Source organism: Patella vulgata, chromosome 2, assembly GCF_932274485.2.
Source record: "Patella vulgata chromosome 2, xgPatVulg1.2, whole genome shotgun sequence".
NCBI lineage: Eukaryota > Metazoa > Mollusca > Gastropoda > Patellidae > Patella > Patella vulgata.
In genome coordinates, this window is record NC_065880.2 from 27,072,184 (window position 1) to 27,086,882 (window position 14,699).

A 14,699-nucleotide genomic window follows, 5' to 3' on the forward strand; every position below is an offset into this window, starting at 1 on the left:
TATTGTGATATATAGTTAAACTACACGACATGTATCAAACGTAGTATTAGTACTGTGATATTATGGTTATAGTACACACGTATTCTATGATTGTACAAGACGTCGTCTGTGTTAGAGATCGATATTACTAACTGTCAATAATCATCTCTGATAAAAGTCAGAATTATTAGAATTAGCCTATTTCCTTCTCGACTGTTAAGTATTTCTGGCCTTTAATAAAGAGATAGACTCGTTCATCCACTTATCTCGGTTATGCATAGTGTCCAGCCAACTTATCTCGGCTGTACATAGTGTCCATTGTACTTATCCCGAATGTACATATTCTCCACCCCTCTCTCGACTGTACATGGTGTCCAATCTCCCCCCAGTTATCCCGGTTGTACATATTATTCTCCACCCACTTATCTCGGTTGTACATAGTGTCCACCCACTTACCTCGGTTGTACATAGTGTCCACCCACTTACCCCGGTTGTACATAGTTTCTATCCGCTTATATCGGCCGTACATAGTCCCCATTTTCTGCCTACTTATAACGGTGTACAAGAGTATGAAGACAAGCATTCGCTAATCGCCATGCACTGTGCTATGAGGGTAATTTTGCCCTTGCGTTTCCGCTTACTGTTTATCGAATTCCAACTGGTAAGCGTTCTTCTTCGTGGGCGCTGCGCCTAGGGTTCGTCCTTTCCAGATTCTCGTCCTCCACCATTGACAAAGGGAGGCTACGCTGAAAAATCCCCGTGACCTCTTGACTAGTGAGTCAGCGATTACTCACCCACCGTGAGTCTCGTACACCAGGCCTCGGTTAATGCGATATAAATCAGTTAACATTGACTCTAATAGAGTATGCAGCTAACAGTATGCAATACCCATTTTTTTTACGTGCAAGCCAACATGTACACGGGACCTAGATTTTTTCGTCCCATCAGAACAACTAAAACCACGCTGGAAATTCACGGGGAATTTTCTGAAGCAGCATAGGTTTCTAGCCCGGGAACTCTTCGTTAGTGAGCAAGCACATTACTCACTTCACCACCGTGACTCCCTATACACCAGAAATCAATCCCGCATGACCTTAATAGAAGTTGGAATCCCAGCTAACTGTATTCAATACACATTCAATTATCATTATAGAACTTCAAACAAACCAATAATGTTTTATTTACTTAAATGATATTTATTTTATTACAGGTTCGTTCTTTCTCTTTTCAGTTATGGATGAAAAAAAAACCAACACACAATTTTAGATATTTACTCTAGAAAAACTCCTAACAAATAAAACAGTTTATTGATTAAATGTATATAAAACACCAATTGATTGGTTTTACAACCGGTTGCTGTATCTTTGATGTTGTGAAAGTAAGTATAAATACACGACCCATCTTGCTTCGTTTATTGAACGACAGAAGCTTCGACTGGCCCAGTCCAAGTTATCTCCGCGATGGGGGGGGGGGGGGTCGGGGAGAGAGAGAATTGTCATCAATATTGCTTCCGTGTGCTATCCGATTGTAAAAACGCAGTACGTTGGAAGGCGACCCTACTCATTGTCACGTACAAGCTAAGAATCGAAACAACACATCTTGAGCCAATGACAGACCTTACGATCTTAAAGCACACGCGTTAACTCATTCGGCCATTCAAACCCGTGGTTCAGTTTAGTAATGCATATGTAATTGATTTATATCGTACTAACCGAGGACTGGTGTGCGAGACTCCCGGTGGCTATGTGAGTAAGTCACTGACTCACTAATCAGGAGGTCACGGGAATTTTTCAGCTTGGTTTCTGCTTGACAGTGGTTGAGGTCAAGGGCCTGGCAAGGACGAAACCCGTAAGTGCAGTGTGCACGTAGAAGAACGCTTACCAGTTGGAATTCGGTACACAATAGGCGGAAACGCCGCTGTCAGGGCAAAATTACCCTCATAGCACAGTGCATGACGAATGCTCGTCTTCATATTTCCATGCTGGTACACATTAGCGTTTACGTAAAAACATTGAATCGGTGTCGCAACATGAAAAATATTATTCATTAATTCTTGAACTTCGATCAACTAGCTAGCAGCCACCCCTTGAACAGTTTATACAGATACATCCGACGATGCAAAAACATTAATTATCAACTCTCACAGGCAGCAATGATATCTTTTTAAAACATGATTAAAGACTGGGCAGAAAAGAGAATCACTTAAATATTGAAACGTCTGGTGACATCAAAATATTCATCTGCTATTTTGAAAGTGCAGTGATTAGTTGTAGCCGGATTATCTATGCCAAATAGAAGCGATTTCATTGATTGCTAATGTAATGGTAAAAGATGTATTGTCTTTTTTTCTTGCATCTGAATACAATGGGCGCCAGCAGAGAAAATGTTCAGAATCTTCAAATCGATGACTACAGCTGCATGATGGATCCACGGAGATAAGTCCGTTTAGGTCACTATAAGACAGTCGCAATCTGCTATGTAATGATCTGATTGGTTTTTTTTTGCCTTGTAAAAATGAATTTGGAATAATAAGATCCGTTAGTTTTAATTTTTGTTTGAGTAAGTAATAAGAGACGGAGAAATTCATACTTTGATATCAAGTTTGTTCCATACTTTTTGTTGAAGTGACAAAATTGTTGTTCTGCAAAGTTAACGGTGATGATTTCCAATTTAAAAAAAAAACTAAATTCAAATTACACTCTTTGATTGAGTGCCCCTCCGATATGGGTACCCGGACCGTTGCACCCCAGCGCCTATGTATCCATTTAAACTACAAATAATAGTTGGGAGTTGGATTAGAACGGAACTCTGAAACCGAAGCTACTATCCCAATAGCAACGGCCTATGACACAGCCACCAGAGTGATCAGCAGAGTGGTTTTCGCCGCTGCAGTCAATGTTCTGTATTATATTGTTACTTGCTCAGCCCCGGTCACTCAGAATTTACGCGCTTGCCCAGTACAAACGTATAACGAAACTTAGAAGTGGTATCGGATGTTCTAGAAAGACGAGACCTGGCAGTATGTGGTTTCTAAAGAAAAACAAATATTATCTGAATTTTTTCTTTTTTTTCTTTTTTGTGTGTGTTTGTTTCTTTTGAAAAAGAAGAAAATTTTTAATATTTGATAAATAGACTATATAAAGCATAATCATTAAGTGCACAGATTATATAAAATCGAGTACATTGTGGTTGTATTCTAATGATGAAGTCTTATTTGATCTTTACGTTCCTGGTGACCGTAAGGTGTCGGAACAAGAACATCCTGTTTTTCGTTTCCGATGACATGCGACCAGAAATTAGAGCTTATCTTGGTCCCGATTTTCCATCTCCAGTTCATCCGCAAATACATACACCGAATCTCGATGCATTAGCCGCTAAAAGTCTGCTGTTAAACAGTCTTACGCTCAACAAGCTGCCTGTTCTCCTTCCAGAACATCTTTATTAACGGAACCTCGACCTGACACAACCCACGTTTACGACCTCATCCATTATTTTCGAAACATTGGAGGTAATTATAGAACACTTCCCGAGTTCTTTAAGAATAATGGATACAGCACAATCGGAATGGGTAAGTTATTCCATCCGCAGGGCAATTAGCCTTAGATAATGATGATCCCATGTCCTGGACGGACGCTTACTATCATGCCCCGGATATAAAGTTCCGATCTTGGCTGCATAGTTGGCGTGCCGTTTCGAAAGATGAATATGAAATACGACCACTGGAAGACATGCAAATAAAGGACCAGGCCATAAAGATGCTCCGAGAAGTAGCACCAGCTGCAAAACATGGACAGCAAAATTTCTTTGTCGCAGTTGGTTTCCATAAGCCGCATACGCCTTTTATTTTCCCTGCAGAATTTCTATCGCTTTACTCACGACAGAACATCCAGTTGCCCGACAACCCGTACGCCCCAGTTTATATGCCAGAAGTGGCTTGGATTAATTATATTACAGACGGCGAACTATTAGCAACTTTTGAGGATATATTACAATTACATCCTTCAGGAGCGATTAACAGCACATTGCCTGATTACAAAGTGATTGATCTCAGAAGAGTATATTATTGCGCGGTCTCTTATATTGACTCCCTGATAGAAGTTGTGGCAGAGCTTGAGAACTTGGGACTCGCAGGGAACACCATTGTGTCTTTCTGGGGCGACCATGGTTGGCAGCTCGGAGAACATGGATAATGGGCTACTAACTTTGAAGATGCAACCCATGCTACTATGTTGTAACAGAAAGACTTACATAATTTGTTGATCTATTTCCAACCCTTGTAGAAGCAGCCGGCTTCGATCCATTACCTCTTTGTCCTGTGGATTCAACCAGAACAGCTTTCTGTACCGAAGGAACGAGCATGTTACCTTTGATGAAAGATCCAACCAGAGAGTGGAAAACTGGAGCATTCTCCCAATATCCACGTAAAAATTACACTGTGATGGGATATACTTTAAAAACTGACAAATGCAGATACACATTCTATTGAACCGGAAGAAAATTATAATAAAACTGAAACCTTATGTTAGTCCCGAAATGTCCTAGTTTGTATCGAGTGGACGTTAAACCCCAAGGGTTCGGTAGAGGGTGGGGGTCGAATGGTATAACGGGTGCAAATTTATACGCGACAAGGAGTACAGTCTCTCTCTCTCTCTCTCTCTCTCTCTCTGCGATATAGATCAAAGTTAGCAATGGAGGAATTGTTAAAAGTTTTTACTGATTTTCTGACCGATCTCCTTTCATTTTACATATTTATATAAATTATTTTGATACCGGGTAATTATTTTTAATTTTATTCATTTTATTTATGCATATAAATATCATTGCGACCACCATAAGTGTAGCCCGGTGACGCTAAGGGTCATACAATGAAATGGGTTTAACATCCTACTACTACTTGCCAGAAAACTCCATTCCATGTCATTCGTTGATTTAGCTCAATTGTTGGGGCTTGTATCTGTACTGACTCCACGAATTAGTATAACATTACAGAATTATTATAACTGGCGTTTAGGAATTTTTTTATGCCACGGAAACATTCCTTTAAGAATTTTAGAAACCAAACGGGTGCTTCAGATAGTAAGATTATAGACAGGGAGAAGGGTGAGAGTGGCTGTACAATAGACATTTAACAGCTAACAGTTAATGGAATATTGATTAACTCCTGAATGTCGTGTGTACTTTAACCAGAATACATAACCTCTGAAGGACAGACAGCTAGCTTATAACTTAATGTATATCGGGATGAAGGAGAAAAGATTGTTCGAAAAAATCAAGCCGCTGGAGAAGAAATCAGAAATGGAATGATATGGAGAGAGAAATAGAGTTTAACATCCACCTGACACTAGGTCATTTCGGGACTATAGCACATGGATCAATTTTATTTCAATAATTCGCTTGCGCGTAGGGGTCTTTAGCTGTGGGAGGAAATCGGAGGCCCCGGAGAAATCACACGAGGTTGGACAGGTGACCTTACTCCTTGTAACGTACCAACGGGGAATCGAAACCACGTCACGTGACTCAATGGCAGATCTTGTGATCTAACGCGGACACGTTAAACAATTCTGCCACCCAACCCCCGAAATGATATAGTATTTAACGTTTCTGCACTAACTGGGGTATTGAAGACGGGCATACCCCATGCAATGTCCTACAAGGGAAAATTTTCCCTGACATCGGAGCTACGGCAAATCGTATTCCGATGTCGAATTGTCAAGGGTTATTTTACGTGTAGGTAATGTGTACCTCCGTTCTGCACCACTGACAAGGGGGAAACTACGGGAGAAAACCCGAGAAACGTTCTCGTCCAACACCGGGAGCGAGCCCGAGTCCTCCTTGCTAGCGTGCCAGCCTTTTACTCACTGGGCCGCCGCGGCTCCCATGAGAACTCAAACCCTGCCAACACTTTCCTTTATACAACGAGAAACACTGTTCATTACTAATATCTTTCATTCTGTTATGCCAAAAGAATATACTATATGTTCAAGGAGAATGCATGACGCTGGGTGGCTGACTATATCTCCAACCTTTTCTAAGCTGAGAACTAAGTTCAGTGACTATAGTTTGGTATTGAGGATCCTTATATCTGTTATAATTCTCTTCCAGATCAATAGAATGATCATAAAGTTCAACACTATAAAGTTCGTTCCAGTTGGGTTTGTAATCAGGTGCCATGGTAAATTCTGGCCATTTTGTGTATCTGTATTTGTGTAATTATTACGTGGATATTGGGAGAAGGCCCCAGTTTTCCATTCTCTGGTTGGATCCTTCATCAAAGGTACCATGCTTGTTCCTTCGGTACAGAGGGCTCTTCTGGTTGAACCCGCAGGACAATGTGGTAATGGATCGAAGCCAGCTGCTTCTACAAGGGTTGGAAATAGGTCAACAAATTCTGTAGGTCTTTCTGTTACAACACCTTTATCTGTAATCCCGGTACACTAACCATCATAGGAGCATGGGTTGCATCTTCAAAGTTAGTATGTTTATACCATTCCCCAAGTTCACCGAGCTGCCAAACCATGGTCACCCCAGTAAGATACAATGGTGTTTCCAGCGAGTCCCAGACTTTCCAGTTCCGCCTTAACTTCTCGGAATCAACATACACTGTAAGAGACGGTGGAATAATATCCTCTTTCAAGACCAATCACGACCTCATCAGACAATGTGCTATTAATCGCACCCGAGGGATAAACATGTTTTATATCGTCATAATTACCCAGTTCTTCCGTAATATAATCAACCCACGCCACTTCCGGCATGTTGTCAACTGGGGCGTACCGATTATCAGGTAACTTGATGTTCGCTTTCGGGTAAAGAGATAGGAATTCTTCGGGGAAAATAAAAGCAACTGAGGTTTAAAGATACCAACAGCGACAAAACAAATGTGTCCGCTGTTTGCAGCAGGTGCTACATCTCGGAGTATCTTAATGACATGGTCTTTTATCTGCATGTCAGGCAGTGGTCGTATAGTATATTCGTCTCTAGCGACGGCACGCCAACTCTGCTGCCTAAACTTAAATTTTGCATCCTGGGCATGGTAGTACGGGTCCGTCCACGATATCGGATCATCATTATCTGAAGCTGTTCCCAGGTGGAATATCTTACCCATTCCGATTGTCCTGTATCCATTAGTTTTGAAGAACTCGGGAATTGTTGTATAATTACCTCCAATGTTTCGAAAATAATGGATGAGGTCGTAAACGTGGGTTGTATTTGGTAGTCGCCCTGATAATAAAGATGTTCTGGAAGGAGAACAGACAGCCTGTTGAACGTAAGACTGTTTCAGCAGCAGACGTTTAGCGGCTAATGCATCTAGATTAGGTGTATGCACCTCTGGATGAACTGGGAAGGAAAATCGGGACCCAGGTAAGCTCCTAGTTCTGGACGCACAGGGAAATTGACCGTCAACAACATCATCGTTGATGTGTCACACAATGAACAATAGTGTCCTCGCTCTCTTTTATTTAATCTGATATGCACCAAATGATATGGGATTTATATAGTCAACTTATCAAGAGTAAATGATACAACTGTTTTTTTTTCAGTATGGTAGTGTGGTAATTAATATTGCTCTATCTCGCTCAAACTAGGGCCCTATACTTGACTCTCGGGACATATAATCAGATATGATCAGGAGTTGGCTCAGGGCATCACCAGGCCTTTGCACGCTACTGATATAATCAATTTTCACAGAAAATTTGTCCCCTAATAGAAATCGTCAAGCGGCAATAGGGTACATTCAAAACAATTTCATATCCTTTGACGGAACAATTTTATTACATATCTCAAAAGAAAAAAAAATAATTGTATTAATGAACTGGGATGCTAGTTATATTTATTTATAAACTTAGAACTGTACCTGGGATCATTGTGCAGCCATGACGCTGGGTGGCTGACTATATCTCCAACCTTTTCTAAGCTGAGAACTAAGTTCAGTGACTACAGTTTAGTATTGAGGATCCTTATATCTGTTATAATTCTCTTCCGGATCAATAGAATGATCATAAAGTTCAACACTATAAAGTTTGTTCCAGTTCGGTTGTAATCAGGTGCCATGGTAAATTCTGGCCATTCAGTGTATCTGTATTTGTCAGTGCTTAAAGTATATCCCATCACAGTGTAATTATTGCGCAGATATTGGGGAATGCTCCAGTTTTCCATTCTCTGGTAGGATCCTTCATCAAAGGTAACATGCTCGTTCCTTCGATAGAGAGCTGTTCTGGTTGAATCCACAGGACAAAGTGGTAATGGATCGAAGCCGACTGCTTCTACAAGGGTTGGAAATAGGTCAACAAATTATGTTAATATTTCTGTTACAACGCCTTTATCCGTACGTCCTGGGACACTAACCATCATAGTAACATGGGTTGCATCTTCAAAGTTAGTATGTTTACACCATTCCTCATGTTCACCGATCTGCCAACCATGGTCACCCCAGAAAGATACAATGGTGTTTTCAGCGAGCCCTTAACTCTCAAGCTCCGCCATAACTTCGCCTATCAGCGAATCGGTATAAAAGACGGCGCAATAGTATGCCCTTCTTAAACCAATCACTACCTCATCAGGCAATGTGCTGTTAATCGCACCCGATGGATAAACATGTTGAATGTCCGTATAAGCTCCTAGCTCTTCCGTAATATAATCGACCCAAGCCACTTCCGGCATGTCAACTGGGGCGTACTGATTACCAGTTAACCTGATGTTCCCCGTGGGTAAAAGGCTAAAAACTCTTCAGGAAAAATAAAAGGCAGATGTGGCTTATGGAAACCGACTGCTACAAAGATATTTTGCTGTCCACTGTTTGCACCTGGTGCTACTTCCCGGAGTATCCTTTTTGCCTGTTCTTTGACTTGCATATCTAGAAGTGGCCGAATTGTATATTCATCCTTAGAAACAGCACGCCAGCTCTGTTGCATGAACTTAAATTTTGTATCCGGGGCTTGGTAGTATGGGTCCGTCCAGGATACGGGATCATCAAATCCGGAAGGTGCCCCTGGATGGAAAAATCTTACCCATTCCAATGACCTTATATCCATTATTTTTGAAAAACTCGGGAATTGTTGTATAATTGCCTCCAACGTTTCTAAAATAATGGATGAGGTCGTAAACGTGTGTTGTATATGGTCGCCGACCTATTAATAAAGATGTTCTGGAAGTAGAACAGACAGCCTGTTGAACGTAAGACCGTTTCAGCAGCAGACTTTTAGCGGCTAATGCATCTAGATTTGGTGTATGCACCTCTGGATGAACCGGTGAAGGAAAGTTGGAACCGAGGAAAGCTCCTGGTTCTGGTCGCATATCATCGGAGGCGAAAATCAGCAAAGTACATGGAAAGTAAAAAGCAAAGACTTCGTCCTTCGTTCTCTATTTTTTTAAATCTATAATGTACCTTTTGACATGTGCTTTATATCATCTACTTATCAAATATCAGAAATAGTAAATTATCTTAACATCAGTTGTATGCACAGTTAAACAGTCCATCGTCAAACTCGACCTGAATCGACGAATTATTTCATCCAGTGTTTATGGTCGCGGAAATTTATTATTACCAATATTTATAAAAATGAAATCCGTGGAATACTTGTTATATCCGATCGAAAAATAATGTCTTAACAAACTCTAGAAGCCATTAAAGATGGGTCGGGAAAGGCTCGTTAAAGGCCCTGGATGAGACCCAAGGCAAGAATAGTTTGTATACTTTATGGGAACCACGGCTAAATATTCCTGGCATTGGCTCACTAAACAGGCTCGATTCCGGTGTTGCCCAAGAAAGTTCACCGTGATTTTCCGGTCTGAATTGTCCTTGGTCAGTTGTGCTGGACATAGAACCTGGTCAGGAAAAGCGTCTAGTGGATCGTTTAGATGAAACGGGAAACCATTCGATAAAGTCTAGGTGGAAACGTCCTTGCCTGTGCAAAATTACCCTCATAGCACTCTGAAGGACGTTAAACACCATTCCACCTATATACCTTCATCCAACTAATTTATACATCTATGTGTATATTTGATAATATTTCTCAGAATAAATCCAGTTTTAAGTGTACATAAGAAATATGAATAAAATGAAGTGGGGTTGAACGTCTTACTTTTCTGCACCGACTTGGAAAATGAAGACGGACAGTCTTCTATGAGGGAGATTTTGACCGGACAGCGGTACTATGGTTTACTCTTATTTCCATTTCCAAATAAGAAGGGTTCTTTTATGTCAACGCCAATGTGTACACGACTCCTCGGCTTTTCGTTCCACCCGAACGACTAGACACTGTTCCTTGTCAGGCCTCCGTCCTGCACCACTGGCAAGGGTAAAACGCATCGGAAAAAAACACCCGGAGTGAACGCAGAGCGGCTGCAAATGAAGTACACGTCATTTGATAAAATGTTTATAATGTCGATTGAAAAGTTCAACGAATGTAAACAAAAATATCCTGCTATCGTAGATAAAAAATGTTTGTATGAAATGGAAAGAACACAGTACAATCTAATAAATAAAATCAAAGACGCATGTGTGTATGGGACGGGGGGGGGGACGCCCCTCCCCCCTTAGAATCGGAAGGGGGGGGGGGACGAATAGGTCTCAGTCCCCCCCCCCCATGATTTTGATCGCCAGAACAGGTTTATATCCACATGAATGTCCCGTTCTGAAGGCTATCTAACCACTAAATTGGGTCTCGCCATAGTTACTGATCTTCACGATACATTAGAACTGGGTCTAAGAATCAGTCAGATATCACCTTGTGGAATGTGACCCTGTTGTGAACAGATTGAACTTTACATTATTTAACATTATCATGTTTTATACTTGGTCGGTACACTGATTAATTCTATATTAGGTTTCACATATATCCTGTGTTATAATAATTGTTCCTTTGTTCTAATTAATACATGCGCATTATAATATTTTAAGTCATACTTGTTTTGTCGATTGGGCGATTGAGAAGTTAGACATTCACACAAATTTTGAGGTATTTAAACTTATAATTATGTATATTATTGTCATATTTCGATTAATAATTGTTCAGTGTTTTATTTACCATGTTTTAATAGTACTGTCAATCTCTCAATTAGTTACTTAGCCAAGGTTTTTTATACGTTTTCAGATAATAAGAAATACTTTTATGTGTCTGTAAGCCACGTCTGTTTGTTGATTTGAAGATAAAACATTATACTCAAATTCAAATTATTTGAATGAACAAAAATTGCCCATTTTAATCGTGCCCGCCTGTCGGCAACCCCCAATCAAAAACTATTGGATAGAGTGGTTCTCCGGCCCTGGTGGACGTGGTCATAAAGCGCCATACGCATCGTTGGTCGTAGTTCATAATAATAATAATAATAATAATAATAATAATCCATCTTGTATAGCGCTGGTACATTCAGTAGAACTGCTCAGTGGCGCACAAATTAATAACTTAAAACACTCCTTAAAATTTAAAAGTAAAACTGAGTTTAAAAAGTTAATTATTAATAGCACTATAGAAACATTTAAATCACTGATTAAAAGCCATATTAAAATAGTGTGTTTTGAGATTCTTCTTAAAACTTGAGGCAGAACAACTTTGTTTAATGGAAAGGGGCAATTTATTCCATTCTTGGGGGGAGGCGAAACAGAAAGCTCTTTCTCCAAATTTTGTGTTTGTTTTGTGTGTTTTGAGTTGTAGTTGATTTGATGACCGGAGGGAACGTTGGGGAATGTATAGATGGATTAGATCTTTAAGGTATTCCGGAGAATTAGGATTGTTGAGGCAGTTATAGGTGAGGGTGTTGATTTTGAAACATATTCTGTAATTTATAGGTAGCCAGTGTAGATCTGCAAGGATTGGAGTTATGTGTTCTCTAATGTTGGTTTTTGTGATAATTCGGGCTGCTTTATTTTGAATAGACTGTAGTTGGTGGATGAGATTTGATGGTAAACCGTAAAGAAGTGAATTTGAGTAGTCTAGTGTAGATGTTACGAAGGCAATAATGAGCAATTTTGTAGTATCAATGTCTAAAAAGTTTCTGATTCTGCCGATCCTATAGAGATGGAAGTTCGCTTTCTTGCAGATGGTAGAAACATGTCGTTTCATTTTCAAATTTTTATCCAAGAGCACTCCAAGATTACGGACACAGTTTGTAGTTTCAATGTGTACATCACCAACCAGCACAGAGTTGTGCAAAGACAGTTTTGTTTTTGAAAAGAAGATAGCCTCCGTTTTGTCATCATTTAGCTTGAGGAAGTTGGACTTCATCCAGTTACGAAGGTCTTCTATACATGCCTCCAGTTTCGCATTATGTCAGCAACTGGTGTAGTGTAGGAAGTAAACAGCAGTGGGCCGAGTACTGATCCTTGTGGGACGCCGTAGCGGAGACATTTTGGCTTAGATCTTATGCTGTCAACGATAACCTCTTGCTTCCTACCAGTAAGATAGGACTGAAACCAATCTAGTGCAGCACCATTAACACCGAGTCTGGAAGATAGACGTTTAAGTAGCACCGACTGATCAATCGTGTCGAACGCTGCGCTCAAATCCAACAGGACTAGGGCAATGGTTCTGTTGTTGTCAATAGAGGAGACGACATCATTGTATACACGTACTAATGCAGATTCAGTGCTGTGACATTTTCGATAGGCTGACTGGAATTTAGCCCCTAGACAATTTTCTTCTAGATGATGACAAAACTGTTCAGCTACAACCTTTTCAACCAATTTTGAAATAAATGACAGATTGGAGACGGGTCTATAATTCTTTAAAATGTTAGGGTCAAGTGTTGGTTTTTTCAGAAGTGGGTTAACTAGTGCAGACTGGTGAGACTTCAGATGTTGACAGGGATGTATTGACGATCGCTGTAATCACAGGTAGTAAATCATCTAAACAGGTCTTGAGTAGCCAGGTTGGAATAGGATCCAAGGAGCAGGATTTTGGTGTCGAAAAAGAAATCAGTATCTTTATTTCAGCTTCAGAAACGGGTTTAAAGTGATTGAGCAAGTGCCCAGTAAATGTTTCGTCCGGTTGGTTTAAGCCTGGTTGGTCATTATCAAGTTGATCTCTAATAGAAGATACCTTTTGGTCGAAGAAATCAGAAAATGTCTGTGTTAATTGTTCAGTGGTCTGGCCAGACGGACGGTGGGATGATTGAGTGGACTGCAAAAGTTTATTCGTAATTTTTGAATTGAATTGAGGTATAATCATATACTGAGATATTGACCAGATGAGGTTTTCCTTGATTTTACATCGAATGTTATTTAGTTACTGAACTGCTCATTGTGTACATAATATGAAGAAAATTTCTAGTTATTTCGCGAAGAAAAATGAACTACCTGGAACAGAGTCGACGCCTCAAGTTGACTCCGTGCCCAGTACCAGTGTCAGTGTTTCCGAAGAGAACCGAACTGAAACGAGTGAGGTAAATGAACATATTTCTTTTCAATGCACGAATCAACCGAAACATGTAGACTTTATGGTGTTGCAGCTCTGTGGTACCCGGACTTTGAAGTTCCAGACCAAATGGTATCAGGGGCGATCTTGGCTACATTGCGATGAACGATCAGGAAAAGTTTTCTGTTTCGTGTGCATGGATGCAGTAAATAAGGGTCTTTTGAATCCATCACATTACCGGAAGGAAACTGCGTTTAGGGTGGAGGGGTTCGCGAACTGGAAAAAAGCCATAGAAAAATTCCATGCCCATGAAATATCTGATGTTCACCGAGATGCCCGTCTGAAGCGCGCTAATCTCAGCAAAAGGGATATACGGTGTCATCTGGACGAGCAGCTGTCATCTGACCAGACTAATGCCAGAAATGCAATGCTGAAAATAATAACTACGATAAAATATCTGGCCAGCGAAGGCATTGCTCTTCGCGGAAAAGAATATGACGAGGGGAAATGCAAGAGCCTTCTTTCCTTGCGGGCAGAGGACGATTAAATCCTATCAAGGTGGCTGAAAAGAACCACTAACTACACAAGCCATGATGTTGCCAATGAGATCCTTGGAATCGTGAGCCATAAAATTTTGCGACAAATCGTTAAAAAGGTAAAAGCTGAATCAGTTCAGTTTGGTGTAATTGTGGACGGCACGCAAGACATCTCAGGAAATGAACAGGAGACGATATGTATCCGATACACCACCGACGATTTACAGATCAAGGAGGATTTCATTGGATTATATTCGACCGAATCTACAACCGGTTCTGCGCTTGCAGATCTGCAGATCGGTTGACCTTACCGTTAACCCAAATACGTGCCCAAATTTATGATGGCGCCAGTAACATGTCAGGTCGCTTCCAAGGTTGTCAGGCACTTTTCAAACAATCACAGCCCCTTGCTCTCTATACTCATTGTGGTGCCCATGTCACGCATTTAGTTACTTCTTATGCCGTCAGTGAAGCTGTTTTCATCAGGGACGCCCTCGACTGTATTCAAGAAATCTTTATCATGATGGCGACAACATCAGACCGACGTCCACGAAACCAATATGTCCGACGAGATGGCTCACTCGGAAAGCTGCCGTACTCTCTGTTCTGGATAATTACCAAAATGTATTGGACTCTTTGCAGAAATCGGGTTTTAGTCCCATCAGAACACTTCGCTGGTGCGCCCCACAAAAAGACCCACGAATAGGCTGAAATCACGCCAGGGTTCGAACTCGGGACATTCTCCAATCAACCACTCGTCTACAAGGAAAATTTATATTTATACATGCATATTGCGGGGGAGGGGTTAGGGCGAGTAGTTGAGTGGTGTAAA

At 40.7% G+C, this 14,699-nt stretch overlaps 1 protein-coding gene and 2 pseudogenes across 1 annotated transcript; 1 reads left to right on the forward strand and 2 right to left on the reverse strand.

Moving 5' to 3' along the window:
- Nucleotides 1-3,262: 3,262 nt before the first annotated feature.
- Nucleotides 3,263-4,214, forward strand: LOC130010884 (iduronate 2-sulfatase-like; annotated as a pseudogene).
- Nucleotides 4,215-5,958: 1,744 nt separating this feature from the next.
- Nucleotides 5,959-7,300, reverse strand: LOC130010885 (iduronate 2-sulfatase-like; annotated as a pseudogene).
- A 971-nt stretch (nt 7,301-8,271) lies between these two features.
- Nucleotides 8,272-9,273, reverse strand: LOC130010888 (iduronate 2-sulfatase-like). Its single transcript, XM_056099057.1, is given in 3 exon segments — nt 8,272-8,655; nt 8,943-8,978; nt 8,980-9,273. Coding segments are annotated over 3 exon segments (714 nt in total).
- Nucleotides 9,274-14,699: the final 5,426 nt, after the last annotated feature.